At 41.9% G+C, this 18,312-nt stretch overlaps 1 protein-coding gene across 3 annotated transcripts in view; it reads left to right on the top strand.

Annotated features, from left to right (window-relative positions):
* The window catches only part of smg9 (SMG9 nonsense mediated mRNA decay factor), a 58,551-nt gene that overhangs the window by 27,161 nt on the left and 13,078 nt on the right, over window positions 1-18,312 (top strand). For all 3 annotated transcript variants that reach the window (XM_084308691.1, XM_084308693.1, XM_084308692.1), the window contains 4 exons: window positions 7,248-7,343; window positions 10,750-10,835; window positions 12,780-12,886; window positions 13,656-13,763. In XM_084308691.1, coding sequence (XP_084164817.1) covers window positions 7,248-7,343; window positions 10,750-10,835; window positions 12,780-12,886; window positions 13,656-13,763 — 397 coding nt within the window. The remainder of the gene's footprint in view (window positions 1-7,247; window positions 7,344-10,749; window positions 10,836-12,779; window positions 12,887-13,655; window positions 13,764-18,312) is intronic.

Consider the following 18,312-nt stretch of genomic DNA (forward strand, 5'->3'; position numbering starts at 1 on the left):
CAGTGTAGGTAGCCTCTATATAATGTAGTTACTGTGGTTAGCCTCCATGGGGCAGTGTAGGTAGCCCCTATAATGTAGTTACTGTGGTTAGCCACCATGGGGCAGTGTAGGTAGCCTCTATATAATGTAGTTACTGTGGTTAGCCTCCATGGTGCAGTGTTAGGTAGCCTCTATAATGTAGTTACTGTGGTTAGCCACCATGGGGCAGTGTAGGTAGCCTCTATATAATGTAGTTACTGTGGTTAGCCACCAAGGGGCAGTGTAGGTAGCCTCTAATGTAGTTACTGTGGTTAGCCACCAAGGGGCAGTGTAGGTAGCCCCTATAATGTAGTTACTGTGGTTAGCCTCCATGGGGCAGTGTAGGTAGCCTCTATAATGTAGTTACTGTGGTTAGCCTCCATGGGGCAGTGTAGGTAGCCCCTATAATGTAGTGACTGCGGTTAGCCACCATGGGGCAGTGTAAGTAGCCTCTATAATGTAGTTACTGCGGTTAGCCTCCGCAGGGCAGTGTAGGTAGCCTCTATAATGTAGTGACTGCGGTTAGCCACCATGGGGCAGTGTAAGTAGCCCCTATAATGTAGTTACTGTGGTTAGCCTCCGCAGGGCAGTGTAGGTAGCCTCTATATAATGTAGTTACTGTGGTTAGCCACCATGGGGCAGTGTAGGTAGCCTCTATATAATGTAGTTACTGTGGTTAGCCTCCATGGGGCAGTGTAGGTAGCCCCTATAATGTAGTAACTGTGGTTAGCCACCATGGGGCAGTGTAGGTAGCCTCTATATAATGTAGTTACTGTGGTTAGCCTCCATGGGGCAGTGTAGGTAGCCTCTATATAATGTAGTTACTGTGGTTAGCCTCCATGGTGCAGTGTAGGTAGCCTCTATAATGTAGTTACTGTGGTTAGCCACCATGGGGCAGTGTAGGTAGCCTCTATAATGTAGTTACTGTGGTTAGCCACCAAGGGGCAGTGTAGGTAGCCCCTATAATGTAGTTACTGTGGTTAGCCTCCATGGGGCAGTGTAGGTAGCCTCTATAATGTAGTTACTGTGGTTAGCCTCCATGGGGCAGTGTAGGTAGCCCCTATAATGTAGTGACTGCGGTTAGCCACCATGGGGCAGTGTAAGTAGCCTCTATAATGTAGTTACTGCGGTTAGCCTCCGCAGGGCAGTGTAGGTAGCCTCTATAATGTAGTGACTGCGGTTAGCCACCATGGGGCAGTGTAAGTAGCCCCTATAATGTAGTTACTGCGGTTAGCCACCAAGGGGCAGTGAAGGTAGCCTTTATAATGTAGTTACTGCAGTTAGCCTCTGCCGGGCAGTGTAGGTAGCCCCTATAATGTAGTTACTGCGGTTTAGCCTCCATGGGGCAGTGTAGGTAGCCTCTATAATGTAGTTACTGTGGTTAGCCACCAAGGGGCAGTGTAGGTAGTTTATTGTTTATTGTTTAAAATGATCCCCATTAGCTGTCACCTAAGTGGCGAGCTAGTCTTCCTGGGGTCCACACAGAAAGACCACAGAAAACACAAAACATAACAACATGAGATACATATGACAATCACAATTAACAATGATAATCTAAAAACAGTAAAACATTGTAGACATCATTATCAACATCAGAATATTTAGCTCACATATTTAAGTAGTGCATTCTCAGGTGGTATTTGAAAGACACTTTACTATTCAATTTACTTGTGTTCAGTGGGCAGTTATTCCAATGATTGATGGCACGATAAACAACGGTCCTCTTTAAAGCATTTGATTTTGGACGTGGTAACATAATCTGTCCATCATCAGCTGACCTAGTAAAATAAGAATGAACCTGACTGCATCTGACAATTTGTTTAGTAGTCCCTATAATGTAGTTACTGTGGTTAGCCACCAAGGGGCAGTGTAGGTAGTATCCTCTATAATGTAGTTACTGTGGTTAGCCTCCATGGGGCAGTGTAGGTAGCCTCTATAATGTAGTTACTGTGGTTAGCCACCATGGGGCAGTGTAGGTAGCCTCTATAATGTAGAACTTTACTGTGGTTAGCCGAGTAGCCTCCAGCTGCAGCCCCGGAGATTGTTCCAGATTGGGCAACTTCCGCCCGCTCCCACGACATTTCTCCCGCTGACAGGACAATGCACTGATTGGCGAAAAGTACGGAAGTATCTCGAAGTACGTCTGACGTATCTCGAAGTACGTCTGACGTATCTCGAAGTACGTCTGACGTTTCTCTACGTTAGCGAGGAGGATCAACAAGCAAATGAAGAAGGAAGGGAGACCATTTTGGACCATATAATAATACTGTAGTTGTGGTGAATGAGGTGTTGAAGGAATAGCATTATGTGTTTGATATGCACCAGTAACCTGTTTGTTCAGTGGTGAACGAGGTGTTGAAGGAATAGCATTATGTTGCTCCTACACCACATCATGTTCATATTAACATTTGTATTCTGTAGAATTATTTCTAATCATTATTCTTTCTTTATAATTTCTACATATTATTGATTGGTTTGGTAAAGTAAATGGGGGTTGAAATGGTTCTTTTAAAATATTTGTATATTAATAAGTGTCAGTTGTAACCTTTTTTTGTTTGACATGTTTGTTTATTTTCAGTTGATGATGATTTATTTCCTCCTTTCTCCGCCCATACAATACAATACAGTAATAATACAATAAAGACACAGTTCAAGTTTCTTTAATAGTTGTCATACAGAAGTACAGAATACTTTCATACAAAATGCTTCTTACTGTTACGCTCCAGAGACTGTGCTAGACAAGATAGTATCAAATAACATAGTATAGCATGTAATTTAGAAGTAGAAAATGAGGTCACAGTGTTCAGTATAGACATATGTACAATGTTCGATGCAGAATAGACGTAACTGAGTTACCATATAATATACAATACTATGCAGTGTACTAATGTACAGTACTATATAGTGCAAAGCAGAAATGGGATGAGGTACAATTTAGGTACAATTTACAGTAAGGTGTACGAGTTGTAGTGCAATCCTTCATCAATAAATATAAAGTGTGGGGAGTGGGTGCTACAGTGTGTTTGTTTAAAGTGGGTGTGTGCTATAAAGTGTGTGGAGTGGGTGCTACAGTGTGTTTGTTTAAAGTGAGTGTGTGCGTGTGGATGTGTGTGCTATGTGCGTTTGGTGGTTGTTGTTGTGTAGTGTTCATTGTTCGTTTAGCAGCCTGATGGCCTGGGGATAGAAGCTTCTTCTGAGTCTTTCTGTGCTCGCCTTGAGACTCCGGTATCGCTTGCCTGACCGCAGCAGTTCAAAGAGGCAGTTGTTCGGGTGACTGGAGTCTTTAATGATTCTCTTAGCCTTGCCCTTGCAACGCTTGTTGTAAATGTTCTGGAGGGTGGGGAGCCCCCCTCCAATTGTGCGTTCGGCTGAACGTGTCACTCTTTGTAGTCTGCTTCGGTCTTGTGCAGTGCTATTCCCAAACCAGGAGGTGATGTTGCCAGTCAAGATGCTCTCTATTGTACATGAGTAGAAGTTCTTAAGGATCTTCTGACTGACTTGGAACTTCCTTAGGCGCCTGAGGAAGTAGAGGCGTTGTCGTGCCTTCTTCACAACACTGTCAATGTGTGTGGTCCATGTCAAGTCCTCGGATATGTAGGCTCCGAGGTACTTAAAGCTGTTGACTCTCTCAACCGGTGCCCCGTCGATGCTGAGGGGGCTGTAGTCCTTGACCCCCGACCTCCTGAAGTCCACAATCATCTCCTTTGTTTTGCTGACGTTCAGGGAGAGGCTGTTTTCCTGGCACCATCCCGCCAGGACCTTGACCTCTTCCAGGTAGGCCCTCTCGTCGTTGGCAGAGATCAGGCCCACCACCACTGTGTCGTCAGCAAATTTGATGATTGTATTGCTACTCCGCTGAGCCACACAGTCGTGTGTGTACAGGGAGTAGAGGAGGGGACTCAGAACACAGCCCTGGGGGGCCCCTATGTTGAGGGTGATGGATGAGGAGGTGCAGTTGCCTGCTCTCACCACCTGGGGTCTGCCAGTCAGGAAGTCCAAGACCCACTGGCAGAGGTCATAGTTCAAGCCCAGGTCCCTGAGCTTGGCTATGAGTATGGAGGGGACTATGGTATTGAATGCCGAGCTGTAGTCGATGAATAGCATTCTCACATAGTTCCCCTGCCTGCCCAGTTGTTTAAATGTTTATTTTCTTAATTTAATTTCCTATACAATGTAGGAACCGCACAAGTGATTGATTGGATGAAAATTGTATTAACAGATTGCAGAATGGGTACAATACAGTACGGCTCAATACACACAATTGTTAAGGGTATGCAGACCAGAGAAAGATTTTCGTCTTGTTTACATCAGGGTCCCCCATTTTCAATTCATCATAACATATGACATACACGACATACAGATAGACAGTACTGCTACATCTATACATTTATGACATACCAGATTTGCAAATACAGTATTGTTTGTGATACAAAAAGAGTCCAGAAAAGAGAGTATATACATTTGATGTAGAAACTGTACATTGGAGGAGGTTGGGTAGGTGGGGGGGGGACTGTACATTGGAGGTGGTTGGGGGGGGGGGGTCGGGTAGGAGGGGTGGGTGGGTGACGGACACTGTACAACTGTACAAGCAAAACTGTACATTGGAATATTGACAACCATACTTGGTCATTTACTGTACATTGGAGGGGGTTGGGTTACAACACAGGAGCAGAGTATAAACAACAGTACAGGAATGAGAAACAGTCTAAATGGGTTTTAACATTTCAGTTTATTTCATGCGGATATGATCTGTAATACCTGATCGGTACAATATCTACTAACCTGATCAATACAAGCCCCCCCCCCCCCCCCCCCCCCCCTCATGGAACAAGGAACTCTTCAATCAATCACTCAACAACCGCACGTCAGCGCAGACATACTTGCTTTTGATTTTGACGTTCAATTAACACGTTCGCTAACGGACGTAGAGAAATGTCAGACTTACTTCGAGATACTTCCGTGCTTTCCGCCAATCAGCGCATTGTCCTGTCAGCGGGAGAAATGTCGTGGGAGCGGGCGGAAGTTGCCCAATCTGGAACAATCTCCGGGGCTGCAGCTGGATCCTATTGGGTTAGCCTCCATGGTGCAGTGTAGGTAGCCTCTATAATGTAGTTACTGCAGTTAGCCTCCGCAGGGCAGTGTAGGTAGCCTCTATAATGCAGGCTGCCCATCACACACCTACCACACTACAGAAGGTTAACCTTTCTCTATCACACTACAGAAGGTTAACCTTTCACTACCACACTACAGAAGATTAACCTTTCACTACCACACTACAGAAGGTTAACCTTTCACTACCAATGTTCCCTAAAATTTTTTTCCGGTCTGAGCAAACACTCAAACCTCCTGAGCAGACATCAGCAACTACTGAGCAACATACATCGCCTGCCGATTAACCGGTTAGTTGATGAGCGGCGGTTTGTAAAAAATCTGAGAATCTTAATTTCCCTCAATGTCTAACATAAAAATATATACATTTTGCTGATAGACAGAGAAATAATACAAAAAGGCATATTATATTCCTTAATCAAATATTTATTTGACCATTGATTGACGATACAGAGCAGCAAAGTCCTTACTTTGGCGGCGGCGGTGTGAGTCGTGTCACTAACTTTTGTCTTTTTAGGAGGCTGACTCGTCATTATTTTATTAAAGGTGACATGCATTATAAATGTCTTTTTTCAGTGTCTAGCATTGTATTATAGTAATAGGAGTTAGTATCAATGTGTTTGTGTCTCTAAATACCATATTGGCGGATTGCCGTCATTCATTTCCTGAAGAAAATAACTAAATCAACCTATGACAAAATAATTATTGTGCCATCGAACGAAGCTTCGAAGTATTTAAGACAGCCCTAGTGTACTAAACTTACACACATAATCCTTAGAATGATTGTATCATAAGCATCTTATCAAACCAAAACATCATTTGAGGCATCAAAATAGTTTTCAATTATTTTATTTCTCTCTCTGTATAGCTGCATTCTTCAATCAATTCGGTCAACTTTGCCATCAAACTCTCGCCTCGCACTGCTTTGTTTGTAATGTTTTTCTGTGTCCATGTGAGCTTTGAGATCGCCAGAACCTTTATTAGACACAGAAACATAATGGTCAAGCTTTGCACGCGTTGCACTCCGCTTCCAATTAGTCTCGACCGGGACGATAAATCGGGAATTTTCTCTGCAGTTCATCTGTAATGTACATTTTCGCGTTTGCATTGTGAGGAGCCAGCAATGCTAGTCGGATCTGTCCACTTCCTCATCTGTTGTGTGTGTCTGTGTGAGCGAGCAGTAGCGCCGCCCACAAGGCACTGAAAGCGGGGCTTCTCTTGGTAACGTCACATGCAACAGGTTACCGTAGTATTCGGTGCAACGCGCCAGTCAATTTAACTACATGCATATTTTACACAAACGTTTCTGTGCGTGACAGATTTCAGATGTGCGCGGGAGCATTTTGCCATGTGCGCGCGCGCACGGGCGCACCTTAGGGGGAACATTGTTCACTACCACACTACATAAGGTTAACCCTTTCACTGCCACACTACAGAAGGTTACCCTTTCATTACCACACTACAGAAGGTTACCCTTTCACTACCACACTACAGAAGGTTAACCCTTTCACTACCACACTACAGAAGGTTAACCTTTCACTACCACACTACAGAAGGTACTACCACACTACAGAAGGTTAACCTTTCACTACCACACTACAGAAGGTTAACCCTTTCACTAAGCCCAGCATTCAAGTTCAAGTTTAGTTTGATTTGTCACATTTATAGTGAAATGCTTGGTTCTGTACGAATGATGATGAATTGAAAATGGGGGATCCTGATGTAAACAAGACGAAAGTCTTTCTCTGGTCTGCATCCCCTTAACAATTGTGTGTATTGAGCCGTACGTACTGTATTGTACCCATTCTGCAATCTGTTAAATAAAGTTTTCATTCATTCATACGACCCTCCTGGGATTGTGCTTCATACAGTAAAAAAGTTAAAAGAATAAAGACCAACACTATACAAAATATACAACATACAAAAATGCCAAGAACAAAATGCCAAAACGAGGTAGAAGAGGTAGTTCAAATCATTTAGGAATAAATAGATGAATTCGTTTTGGTCCGCATTTGGCAGGGAAGGGAAGCCGTCGCGGCGGCACCGCGAGATAACCCAATTTTAAACGCCATGGAGCCGCGGGTTCAAGTGTTATACATTGCTTTGTTTTCTGCCCTCAGCCGATCCTCAGCCCCTCCATCCTGGACCATCTCATCAACAACGACAGGAAGCTGCCTCCAGAGTACAACCTCCCGCACACATACGTAGAGATGCAGGTGAGGAGTTGGCCTGCAGGGGGGGACAAAGGGGCAACTGTGTAAATCCAGCGGGAGGTGAAAGGGGGCAAAAGAGCCACACGGGGGGGGGATTTGGTGAGATTCAAGTTGACCCCTTTCACTACCAGAAGGTTAACCCTTTCACTACCACACTACAAATGGTTAACCCTTTCACTACCACACTACAGCATGTTAACCCTTTCACTACCACACTACAGAAGGTTAACCCTTTCACTACCACACTACAAAGGGTTAACCCTTTCACTACCACACTACAAAGGGGTAACACTTGCACTACCACACTACAGAAGGTTAACCTTTCACTACCACACTACAGAATGTTAACCTTTCACTCAGACTGTGGTCGCATTGCGAAAATAAATCTGACCTGTAGTATCTGATTTAGGACCACATTATGAAAGTGGCCTAAATCAGAATTGAAGATATCAGATTCCACGTGATGTATGAGCAAAAAAGATGATCAGATTTGGGCCACTATCGCCTGCAGTGTGAACATAGCCTTAGAGAAACATACCGGTTGACTGGTCTGTTACAGCTCGTCCCTGCTCTGTTACAGCTCGTCCCTGCTCTGTTACAACTCGTCCCTGCTCTGTTACAGCTCGTCCCTGCTCTGTTACAGCTCGTCCCTGCTCTGTCACCTCAGTGTTTCCCCTATAGGACCGCCGCTGCTATGAACTAGACTATTAAAAAATAATTATTAAATTGTTTAAAAAATATATATATATTATCATTTCATTTGGGCTGTGGGGGGAGTGCTTAACCCATTACCTGCCAAAATCGCTGTTCAGCGTTATTTCCCGCCATGCGTTGTCTGCCAATATCGCTGTACAGCGTGTTTCAAGGTCATATTTCATATTTTGGTCATGGAATTCATATTTCACCCACGGAGCCTTGTTATATGCTGCGGGAGCCATCACAACTCTGCAACGCTTCAATACCGCCACCTGGTGGCCGATCGGCGAGTTGCCAAACTGGAAATGCCCGTTTCAGCTCGGTCCGTCCCCTAATTCCGTCCGGCCACTCGTTCATCGTCCCGGGACTCAATCCACACACCGTGGACATGGATCGTTGCCATAACTCAATAAACAACATGATTTGGGCGTATATTAGTATTATACAAACTAGTGTTGTCACGATACTGGAATTTCGACTTCGATACGATAAGTATCGATACTTCGATACCATTTCGATACCAAATATATATATATATATATATATATATATATATATATATATATAATTTTTTTTATAATTTTTTTATAAACAAATTTAGCTTTTGTTGCTGGTTGATTCTCCTCAGCTTCTCTCTGGTACTATAAGAGAAGATAAATATAACACTTTTAAAACCCTTTGTTTATCTTTAGATCAGAGAGAGAGAGAAAGAGAGAGTGGCTGCTGGAGATTTGAGGTCTACTGAGCACACCTTTCTAGTTATGACCCGAAAACAAGGGTACTTGAGAGAGAGAGAGAGAGAGAGGGAGATTTCTCCGGAGCTATGCTCGGAGCATTTATTAACGTTACATTTTCAACAACATTGCTGCTAATTGGACACTTCATGGAGGCGGGGTAACGTTGTGTCGAGTTCATGCGTGTACTAGTGTAGGATGGGCTCCGCTCGACCTAACGTTGGAAACGGGGTAGTTGTGTCGAGTTCATGCGTGTACTGGTGTAGTGTGGGTGGGCTCGGCTTGACGTTACTCCGTTTCCATGAAGTAATTATAAATGTGGCCAGCTAGCTAGCATAAGCTAACGGAGGAACGACAGCTAACGTTAGCTAATAATAGCTTTGTGTACAAACTGAAGACAGGGCTCCCGGCTGTGAGGGGGGAGGAGGCTGCAGCAGCAGCTTGTGTCTGTTGCCGGTCTCTGAGGAGGAGGAGGCGGCGGAAGGGCAAGCGTGCTCTGGCAGCGCGTCTGTCTGTCAACAACTTGCGGGAGCAAGCCAGCTGGTATCGGTACTGCAGAAAGTATCGATACTTGGGAAAAGTATCGAAACCATTTTAAATATTCAGTATCGATATGTATTGATATTTCGAAATTTTTGACAACACTAATACAAACCGGAACTGGATCGCCTCGATCCCCACCACATAACTGGGATCTGTTTGTTCCACTCTCATCGCCCAACGGTACGAGGAGACGGGACGTGAGTTTCAGCGTTTTTCTTTATCATTTTCGATACAAACTGCTCTGATCAATATATCACCCATACTACATAAATCATTTAACGTCGGTCACGGAATTATAAACGACCCCCCCCCCCCTCCGTTCACCCGCAGATGATCAGTCATAACGTTTAGGACCATGTACAGTTTACATTTTTAATATAGCATGGATCGGTATCAAACTGCATTTGATAATCTAATATATGCATTTATGCCTATATCTCACGTTCTATGAAATACTGCAGAAAACGATAAAAACATATTTATACTCTAGACGGTATTTTCGTATGAATGTGTGAATGAAAAAGTTAAAACGTTCCTACATCCTGAACGATAGATAATCGATGTTGAATGGGCCATAGTAATGTCAATTTAGCAATACAATTTAAAAAGTTATAGCCCTGCAAAGAAGGTGAACATCTCCATAGACAAATAGCGCTGGCAGAGAATGGTTTAGGATGATCTAAGTGGTGGCAGAGAATGGGTTAATGTAAAAGACTGACCTGAGGAAAAGGCTGCAGGGAGAAAGCACTGCAGTCTAGTCGATTTTGTGTTTTGAGCACAAAGTTCATCATAGATCTAGCCTCTTTATTTTGCTCTCAAAAAGCCCCCGGACCCCCCTAGAGGCACAGCACCGCTGTTGAATTTTTTTTCAGGGGAAACACTGCACCTGGTTGAGCTTGGAAGGTTTTTAATTAAATTATAAATGGTTAATGGTGCATTTATATAACAGCTTTTATCCAAAGCGCTTTACAACTTTGTTCCTCACATTCAGCCATTCACTCACACATTCACTCACACATTCACTCACACATTCACACACACCGACGGCGGAGGCGACCACGCAAGGAGCCAACCTGCTCACCAGGAGCAGTTAGGGGCTTAAGTGTCTTTGCTCAAGGACACTTCGACACGCTGCCCGGGAGGAGTGGGAATCGAACCGGGAACCTTCCGATTACCAGACGACTGCTCTACCTCCTGAGCCACTATTCTGGGCTTTGCTTGATAATGCACAACACGGGGGGTGCCAGGGTGGCACACCACGTAACGCACTGTAGTGCAACGCGGCCGTCCCGGGTTTCACGGGATGGGAAAAGTGCAGAGAGACATTTCATCTGCGACTCAGTGTGTGTGTGTGTGTGTGTGTGTGTGTGTGTGTGTTAATCTGCATGACAATTAAAGACTTCTTCTCTTAATTTTCTATGTTGTCTGGCCAACAGTCCCTTCAGATCGCTGCCTTCCTGTTCACGGTCTGCCATGTTGTCATAGTGGTTCAAGACTGGTTCACTGACATCAACCTGTACAGGTACTGTAATAATAATAATAAACTTCAGGTTTCAAGTTTGTTTTTATTTGTCACGTATAAAGTACATGTACATTACAGTGAAATGCTTGGTTCTGTATGAGCCCCTGAGAACGTGCTTCATACAGTTAAAAAAAAGTAAAAGAGGAATAAGTCCCCACACTATACAAATATACAATATACTGTACAATATACAAACTGAAGTTCAACCTAATAAGTACAATGAAAGTACAATGAAGTAAAAATGCAGACAATGAGGTAAAAAAAAATTGTTGTGCTTAACACTTTGATTGCCAGCGTGGCGTGCACTATTCATCGTTGAATGCCACCACCCACTTCAATGATAGCTCTCTAATAATCTATGTCTTAAATTATGGCTATGTGTCTAATCTGCCCGTCGATTATCAATGACTTGTTTGCAGTCAACATTGTTGAAACGGATTGTTTTTTAATCGGTTTATTTCCGTCTTATAGCATTTTGAAAAGCCCTTGTTTTCTTGAAAGTTTCAGGAAAATATATGGATTCCGTGATAAACGGCATTTACTGGAATATTCTGGAATACACAAAAAACGTTGTCATTTTTCGGCCTATTTATGAATCGTTTTCAAATAAACGCTGGATTATCGATAGTATGTGTACTTATGCACGCTAGAAAAGCGGGCTGAAAAATATATTCTCTCATTTCCTGATCAGCACACACACACACACACATGGGGCAAACGCTGATATATAGGTGAAAACAGATCCGATTACCCCAAGACTGGTAAAATAAATTGCTTACCTCAGATCAGATGTTCTCCAAAAAGATTGTTCCAATTCCTGATCGCCATTCCAAATATCGATCGCGTTTATTGATTCAGCGCTGGGTACTGTAAATATGTATTCCACGTTGTTTTGCGGCTCTGCAATCACTTCGATCCTTCAGTTGGCTTGACGGAAAAGTAAAATGAGGAAACTGGACCCCCCCCCCCCCCCATCAGTCTAATCCAATGGGGTGCAGTACCACAGGGAGAGACGATAGGGGGCGGTATTTTCCCAATGGAGCTCAGAGAGAGTCTGCAGCACTAGCGTGAGGCTCGATTGATGAAATATGAATTCAAATCGCTAATAATTTTAAAAAAAACGACATAAAAACGCTATATAGCGTTGGTGGCATTCAACAGTCGGCATGAACTAATGACAAAACGCGTCCGTGGCACTCAAAGTGTTAATTTGTATAGCACCTTTCATACAAGAATTGCAGCTCAAAGTGCTTCACAGCAGCAAAAGAAAAGACGGGCATAAGTTTTGCACAAACTTGGCATATCAAGAGCAATGCATAAAGTGCAGACATGCAATAAGTATAAAACATAATATAGACACTTTTTAAATCGACAGTAATAAAAGAGCTAAATAGAATAGACAAAATAGTGCAGTGCAATACAATAGTTAGTAAATTAGAATAGAATAGACAGAAGGTTAACCTTTCACTACCACACTACAGACGGTTAACCCTTTCACTACCACACTACAGACGGTTAACCCTTTCACTGCCACACTACAGAAGGTTAACATTTCACTACCGCCACTACAGAAGACTAACCACACTACACAATTAACCCTTTCACTACCACACTACAGAAGGTTAACCTTTCATTACCACACTACAGAAGGTTAATCACACTACAGAAGGTTAACCTTTCACTACCGCACCACAGAAGACTAACCACACTACATAATTAACCCTTTCACTACCACACTACAGAAGGTTAACCTTTCACTACCACACTACAGACCAGTTGACCATCTGCAGTGTGTTAGTGAAAGGGTTAACCGTATGTAGTGTAGTAGTTAAAAGGTTAACCGTCTAGTGTGGTAGTGAAAGGGTTAACCGTCTGTAGTAGTGTGGTAGTGAAAGGGTTAACCGTCTGTAGTGAAAGGGTTAATGGGGACGTTCCTGTTTCCAGGTTCCTTCAGAACGCTGAGATGCTGAAGCCCTCCACCCCCTCTGCCAGCCACGACAGCACCGGTTCTTCAGGAAGTGACGATGGTGCAGAGTACTATCCCCATATAGGTAAATTCTATGCGTAAAGATTAGATTTGAATGTATTGTCATCACCATACAGCACAAGTACAGTATAACCAAAATAAGTTTTGACATCCGACCAGAGTGCAGACATGTAACTGTAAAGTGCAACAGTAATATACAATGTACAGGTGGTTAAACTGGGCACAAAATATACAAATTAGTACTACAGAGTAGTGCTAATCGGATGTATGTACAGAGTTGTATTATATAAATAGAGACAGTATGACTACTAGTAGGATATGTAAGGGACTATGTGCAGTTAAGTACAGGTGAGGATGGGTATATATGCGGTGAGAATAAATATATACATGCTATATACAGCATTATAGTACATGCTATCATACAGAGCTAAGGGTTATGTGCAGGTGTACAAGGACGTAATCAAAGCAGCATAACTGGACCTCATACCACTTTACCACAACATATAGAGGTCAATGGATACACAAACGCCATGTAGAATGTGTACTTTTACTTTAATAAGTACATTCAATAGCAAATACTTTTCTACTTTCACTTACGTAGAATTTGGATGGAGGACTTTTACTTTTACCACAGTACTCATTTATCTGGGTATTTCTACTTTTACTTAGGTAAAGGAACTGTGTACTTCTTCCACCACTGGGTAACAGAGCCTAGGCTAGGTGTAGACAATGGAGTCCCAAGTTCAGAGTAAAGACGTACATGTACCCTTGAAATACTGCCAGTTAACGTTTTTGTGTGTGCGTGTGTTTTATTTGTATATTGTTCCGCCTAGTCTTCCTACAGAACAAAGCAAGGCGAGACGAGTTCTGTCCCAGGAATCTCAAGAAAATGCACATGGGGGTCGACAAATTGATGGCCCACTCGCATCTCAAATATAAAGGTTAGACGGTCACACTGGGGCACCCGCCCACCATCATCTAGAAATGCCTTTTCATTTCAAACCTTTATTTGAACTCGAAAAAGGCAACTGAGGTTTCCCTCATTTAAAGTCACGTCTGAGTGCACATACAGAGTTAAGCAAAAAGCCACTTCAAATCACACAGAATATAAAATCATAACGTAAGACAAGTAAGGATAACAATCAATTAAAACATGTACAACTTGATCGACAATGGTTGGATATCTCAAGCTTTAAGGACTGTTGGGGTTCATTTCATGAGCTAGAGGGGCAATATACCAGTTGGATACCATCTGATGTCAGGTAAGGAATCTATGTTATCAGTGTTAGGATAATCAGACTCATTTTGATGAAGATATAAGCTGTTTTGTGAAATGGGCTCTATCGGTTTCACTGTAAAAATCCAAGAGGAAATGAACACGCCGATTATCTGTGCGTGGCTCGAATGGGCGTGCGTGTACATATAATATTGATCATCTAGCGTTTATTTGAAAACGATTCATAAATAGGCCGACAAATATCAACGTTCTGGAATATTCCAGTAAAAGACGATTATCATAGAATGGCCCAGAATGGACTGTTTTTTACCTCAAAACGGGTGCTTTTCAAAATGCTCTCAAACGGAAATGAAGCGATAAAAAACCAATCTGCCTTGACAGCACTGACTGGAAAATGATTCTTTGATAAGCGACGGGCAGATTAGACACATAGCCATAATTTAAAACATAGATTAGGCGATATTAACGATAACATTTGGCGCCGATGGTGGCATTCAAGCGCTAACTCTGGCGCCACCTCGTGCCACTGAAAGTGTTAAGGACCAGCCAGTCACTCGAACAGGTTCCGAGATTCCATTCCAATAATGATGCAGTATAAGGAGGTAGGTTACCAATAAGGGCCTTTTAAAAATGAACAAATACCAGTGTTTGTTGCACCTCTCTGTCACTTAGGACCAACCAACCTTCTCATAAAGGACACAGTGATGAGTGTCGTATCTATCTTTAGTGATGCATCTTTTGAAATAGTGTGTTCACCGTTTAAATACAGCAATGATTGAATCTGGGAGGGTAGAAGGTATTCTGTGTGGCCCTTTTGGGTGGGTGGATCGATCTGTGTATATCTATGTTATATGTATATTTTGTATATGTGTGTATCTACACTAGTGATGGGCCGTTCGCGAACAATCTGATTCTTTTGAACTTTTGTTCTTTTACACAGACCATGATAATCTGAGTCCTACTATTGACCTTATTTATTCTAAATAAGACAAGTTTCAAGTGTATTGCAGGCATTAAAGCGTTCCGTCTTGAGACGGATTTCCGTCAATTTGATTATATTTATATATATTTATATATATATTTTTTTAATATAAAGTTTGCCAATAGGGATGTATCAGTAGTATTGGCAGTGGTAGTACCGGTAGTCGTAATAGTAATCCAGTCTATTTTTTTTTATTTTCTAAAAAAGAAACTAGTTCAACACAGGTAACCACTTTTGCTTAATTTCTTTGATGATCTTTATCATAGATCTAGCCTCTTAATTTTGCTCTCAAAGTGCACCAGATTGATTGGGGGGGGGGGGGGGGGGGCATGCCCGCGGACCCCCCTAGAGGGCCAGAGGTTCACCCACCACCACAGTCTCACTAAATCCTGTGGGTAACACTGAGGATTCACATTTTGTTACGGCTGTGGGTAGGGCGTTCCACATTGTTGTGGCATAATTGCGAAACTTGTTTAGTCCCTTGTTTGTATGATAACAAGCCTTTTAGTTCATGGTTCAAAGTAATGGGAAAAGGGTGCTAGCTCGCCATCAATCAGGAGCTAGCCACAAGACTTGCATTCACGCTCTCCAGCACACAGCCTCCCTGCCTGGCACAACAACCACAACAGTAGGGTCTATAGTCACAGTCAGGACAGTAGGCTCTACAAGTAGGCTCCCTTAAAACACTATTAAAAAAAAAATACAGTGGAGGTTAAAATAAGAATGACTTGGCCTGAAAAAAAGTTCGGTCAGGAGATTTCTTTTGCTTTAATCCCCCTGTGTATTGTCATGTACTCAAAAAAGAATGCAGCACAGTTCTTTTTTTTAGCAATGGAAATTCTTGGACTCAACTTTACATAATAAAATAGAGCAGCGGCGGACTGGCAACAAAAAGCAGCCCGGGATTTTGCGGACAAGCGGCCCCCATTTGTCTGAAATAATATATAAAGCTAATCGATCAATCAACGGATCATCAAATAACAAAACACAATCCGCTAATTTACCTTTTGTGTCAAGTGTTTTTCTTTCATATATTTGTGCGTACAGAACATATCTACTGTATGCTGCTCAAACCTTTCTCTGCCTCTGGTTCACCTGTTTGTTTAAATTGCATAAAACAGACATTAAGACAACATAATTTGGACAGTTGGTTGACATGTGCATCAAATATAATTTAGCATTCATTAAATTCATGATGAATAGTCCATCTGAACATACTATGCACTATGGCAGCGGTTCCCAATAAACGTTCTGCCCGGTCCACTTTCTAGGATTCAAATGACTTGGCGGGCCAACCCCTCACCCCTTCCTCATTCAAAATGCAGACATAGGCTACGCATTAAATGATAACATTTTTTTTTATACAACCTATGTTTTGATAATACGTTATTATTAGATCTACAACCCGTTGCAATATGGGACTGTTATGCTATAAGGCCGATACCGGCATCGTTTCACTAACAGAGCTTTAGTGTTACCAAAGAAAGTGTTACAAAGTGGTGGAATAAATTCAACCACATAATTTTTGGATTCATTAATCTGTTAAGATGTAGCCATATTTTCAGAAACTTCGCCTAAAGGTACATGCCCAAGTAAATGGAAGATTGTTCCACTTCTACAAGGTCAATTTGCATGTTCTTGGTATCTAGGAACATCTAGGGACCTGGAGGTATGTATTCCCAGTGTCAGAAATATTGTGTCTGTTACTAGGCTTGAGTAAATTGTGATGAAACAAAGGAGAATATAAATTATGATTATTTCTTTGCATCTTTGCCGGTGAACAAAATCTAAGCAAATGAATAAAGGGAAGATAATTAAACAGAAGGATTTGTAGATACAGTAATAAATTATAATCCATTTTAATTAAATCAAATCAAATTTATTTATAAGGCCCGACAACACACGTTAATGTCCCCATGGGCCGGACATGTCTTCTTTAAACAAGTCAAGAAGAAACATCACAATAAGTCAAGAACAAAACAAGAACACCATAAAGTCCAAAAAATGTAAAATAAATGCAAAATAAATGCAACACTCCCAGACATACCCCACACAAAGGTAAGGAAAAACTCACTAAAACCTAGCAATAGGAAAAAATGCACCATAGGCAATGTGGAGGGGAGAAACCTTAGAAGGGCCGTTCAAGGGGGGATCTCCCTTCTTAGATGTTGGTGATAGTAGTGTTGCGTAGTAGTTGTATAAATTATAAATTTATATTTGACCTTGAACTTGACCATGACCTTATTATGGCCAAATTATACATATAAGGATAGGGGGAAAGCTCCTCTTTCCAATGGCAGTGTTAAATCTGGATTTAGTAATTTCCTCATGGTTTTATGATAAAAGAGAGACAGAATTAGCATTTTTCCAATAAATTCTTATTTTCGGTAAATCTTAACATCGGTAAACAAACGTAGTGCTGAAAATATACACTTTGACTGCTGTTTTGATAGGGTTATGGTCTTTACTCTTGGCTACATTTGAAAAAGAAACAACATTAATTAATACGGTCTGTATTGATCGATTTATGATAAAAACAGCAGCTTAAGTCCACATATTGCATGTAACAACAAACGTTACATCACAGTGTAACTCCTCGGTTCGACAAATAATGCAGAGGTTCAGGTTGAGAATAGAACTTTTCCTGGCCTAATTAAAATGCCTTGCAGGCCTGTAAAATGCCTCGTGGGCCACCTATTGGGAACCCCTGATATAGACATATCATAGATTAAATTTTTTTTTTTTTAAAGTAACGAGAGGTTGGGCGGCCCTCGCAAGTGGACCGGCCCACCGGGAACATTCCTGAATTCCCCGTGGCTAGTCCGTGCCTGAAATAGAGGCATAATAAAATAGAATAGAATACATTTTTCTTTTTTTTTTATAAAATAGATAAGGCATTAACTATCACAAGAGTGAAATGCAATAAATAGTTCTGAAGTTTAATGAAGGTGGAAATGCAACAGTGATGTACTGCAGCCAGGGTGACCAAACACTCCCGTATGTCCTTGTCCTCTTATCCATCCATCTATAAAAATAAATAAACGAACGAGAGCCGGTCTTTTGAACGCCTTTCTGAAAGGAATGGAGCCAAAAGAGCCGGCTCCTTTCAAAGAGCCGTAATTCCCATCACTACTCTACTACACATCTGTTTTTTCTGTTTCAAGTTCTGTTTGTTTCAGTTTAAATTAAATGTGTATGTTTATATATTTTTTTTATTGTAAAATGTTTTAGGGTGTTGCTGTTGTAGGATAGTAATGCCTAGCTGACATGT

Source organism: Notolepis coatsorum (genome assembly GCF_963971535.1).
Source record: "Notolepis coatsorum genome assembly, chromosome: 2".
Lineage (NCBI taxonomy): Eukaryota > Metazoa > Chordata > Actinopteri > Aulopiformes > Paralepididae > Notolepis > Notolepis coatsorum.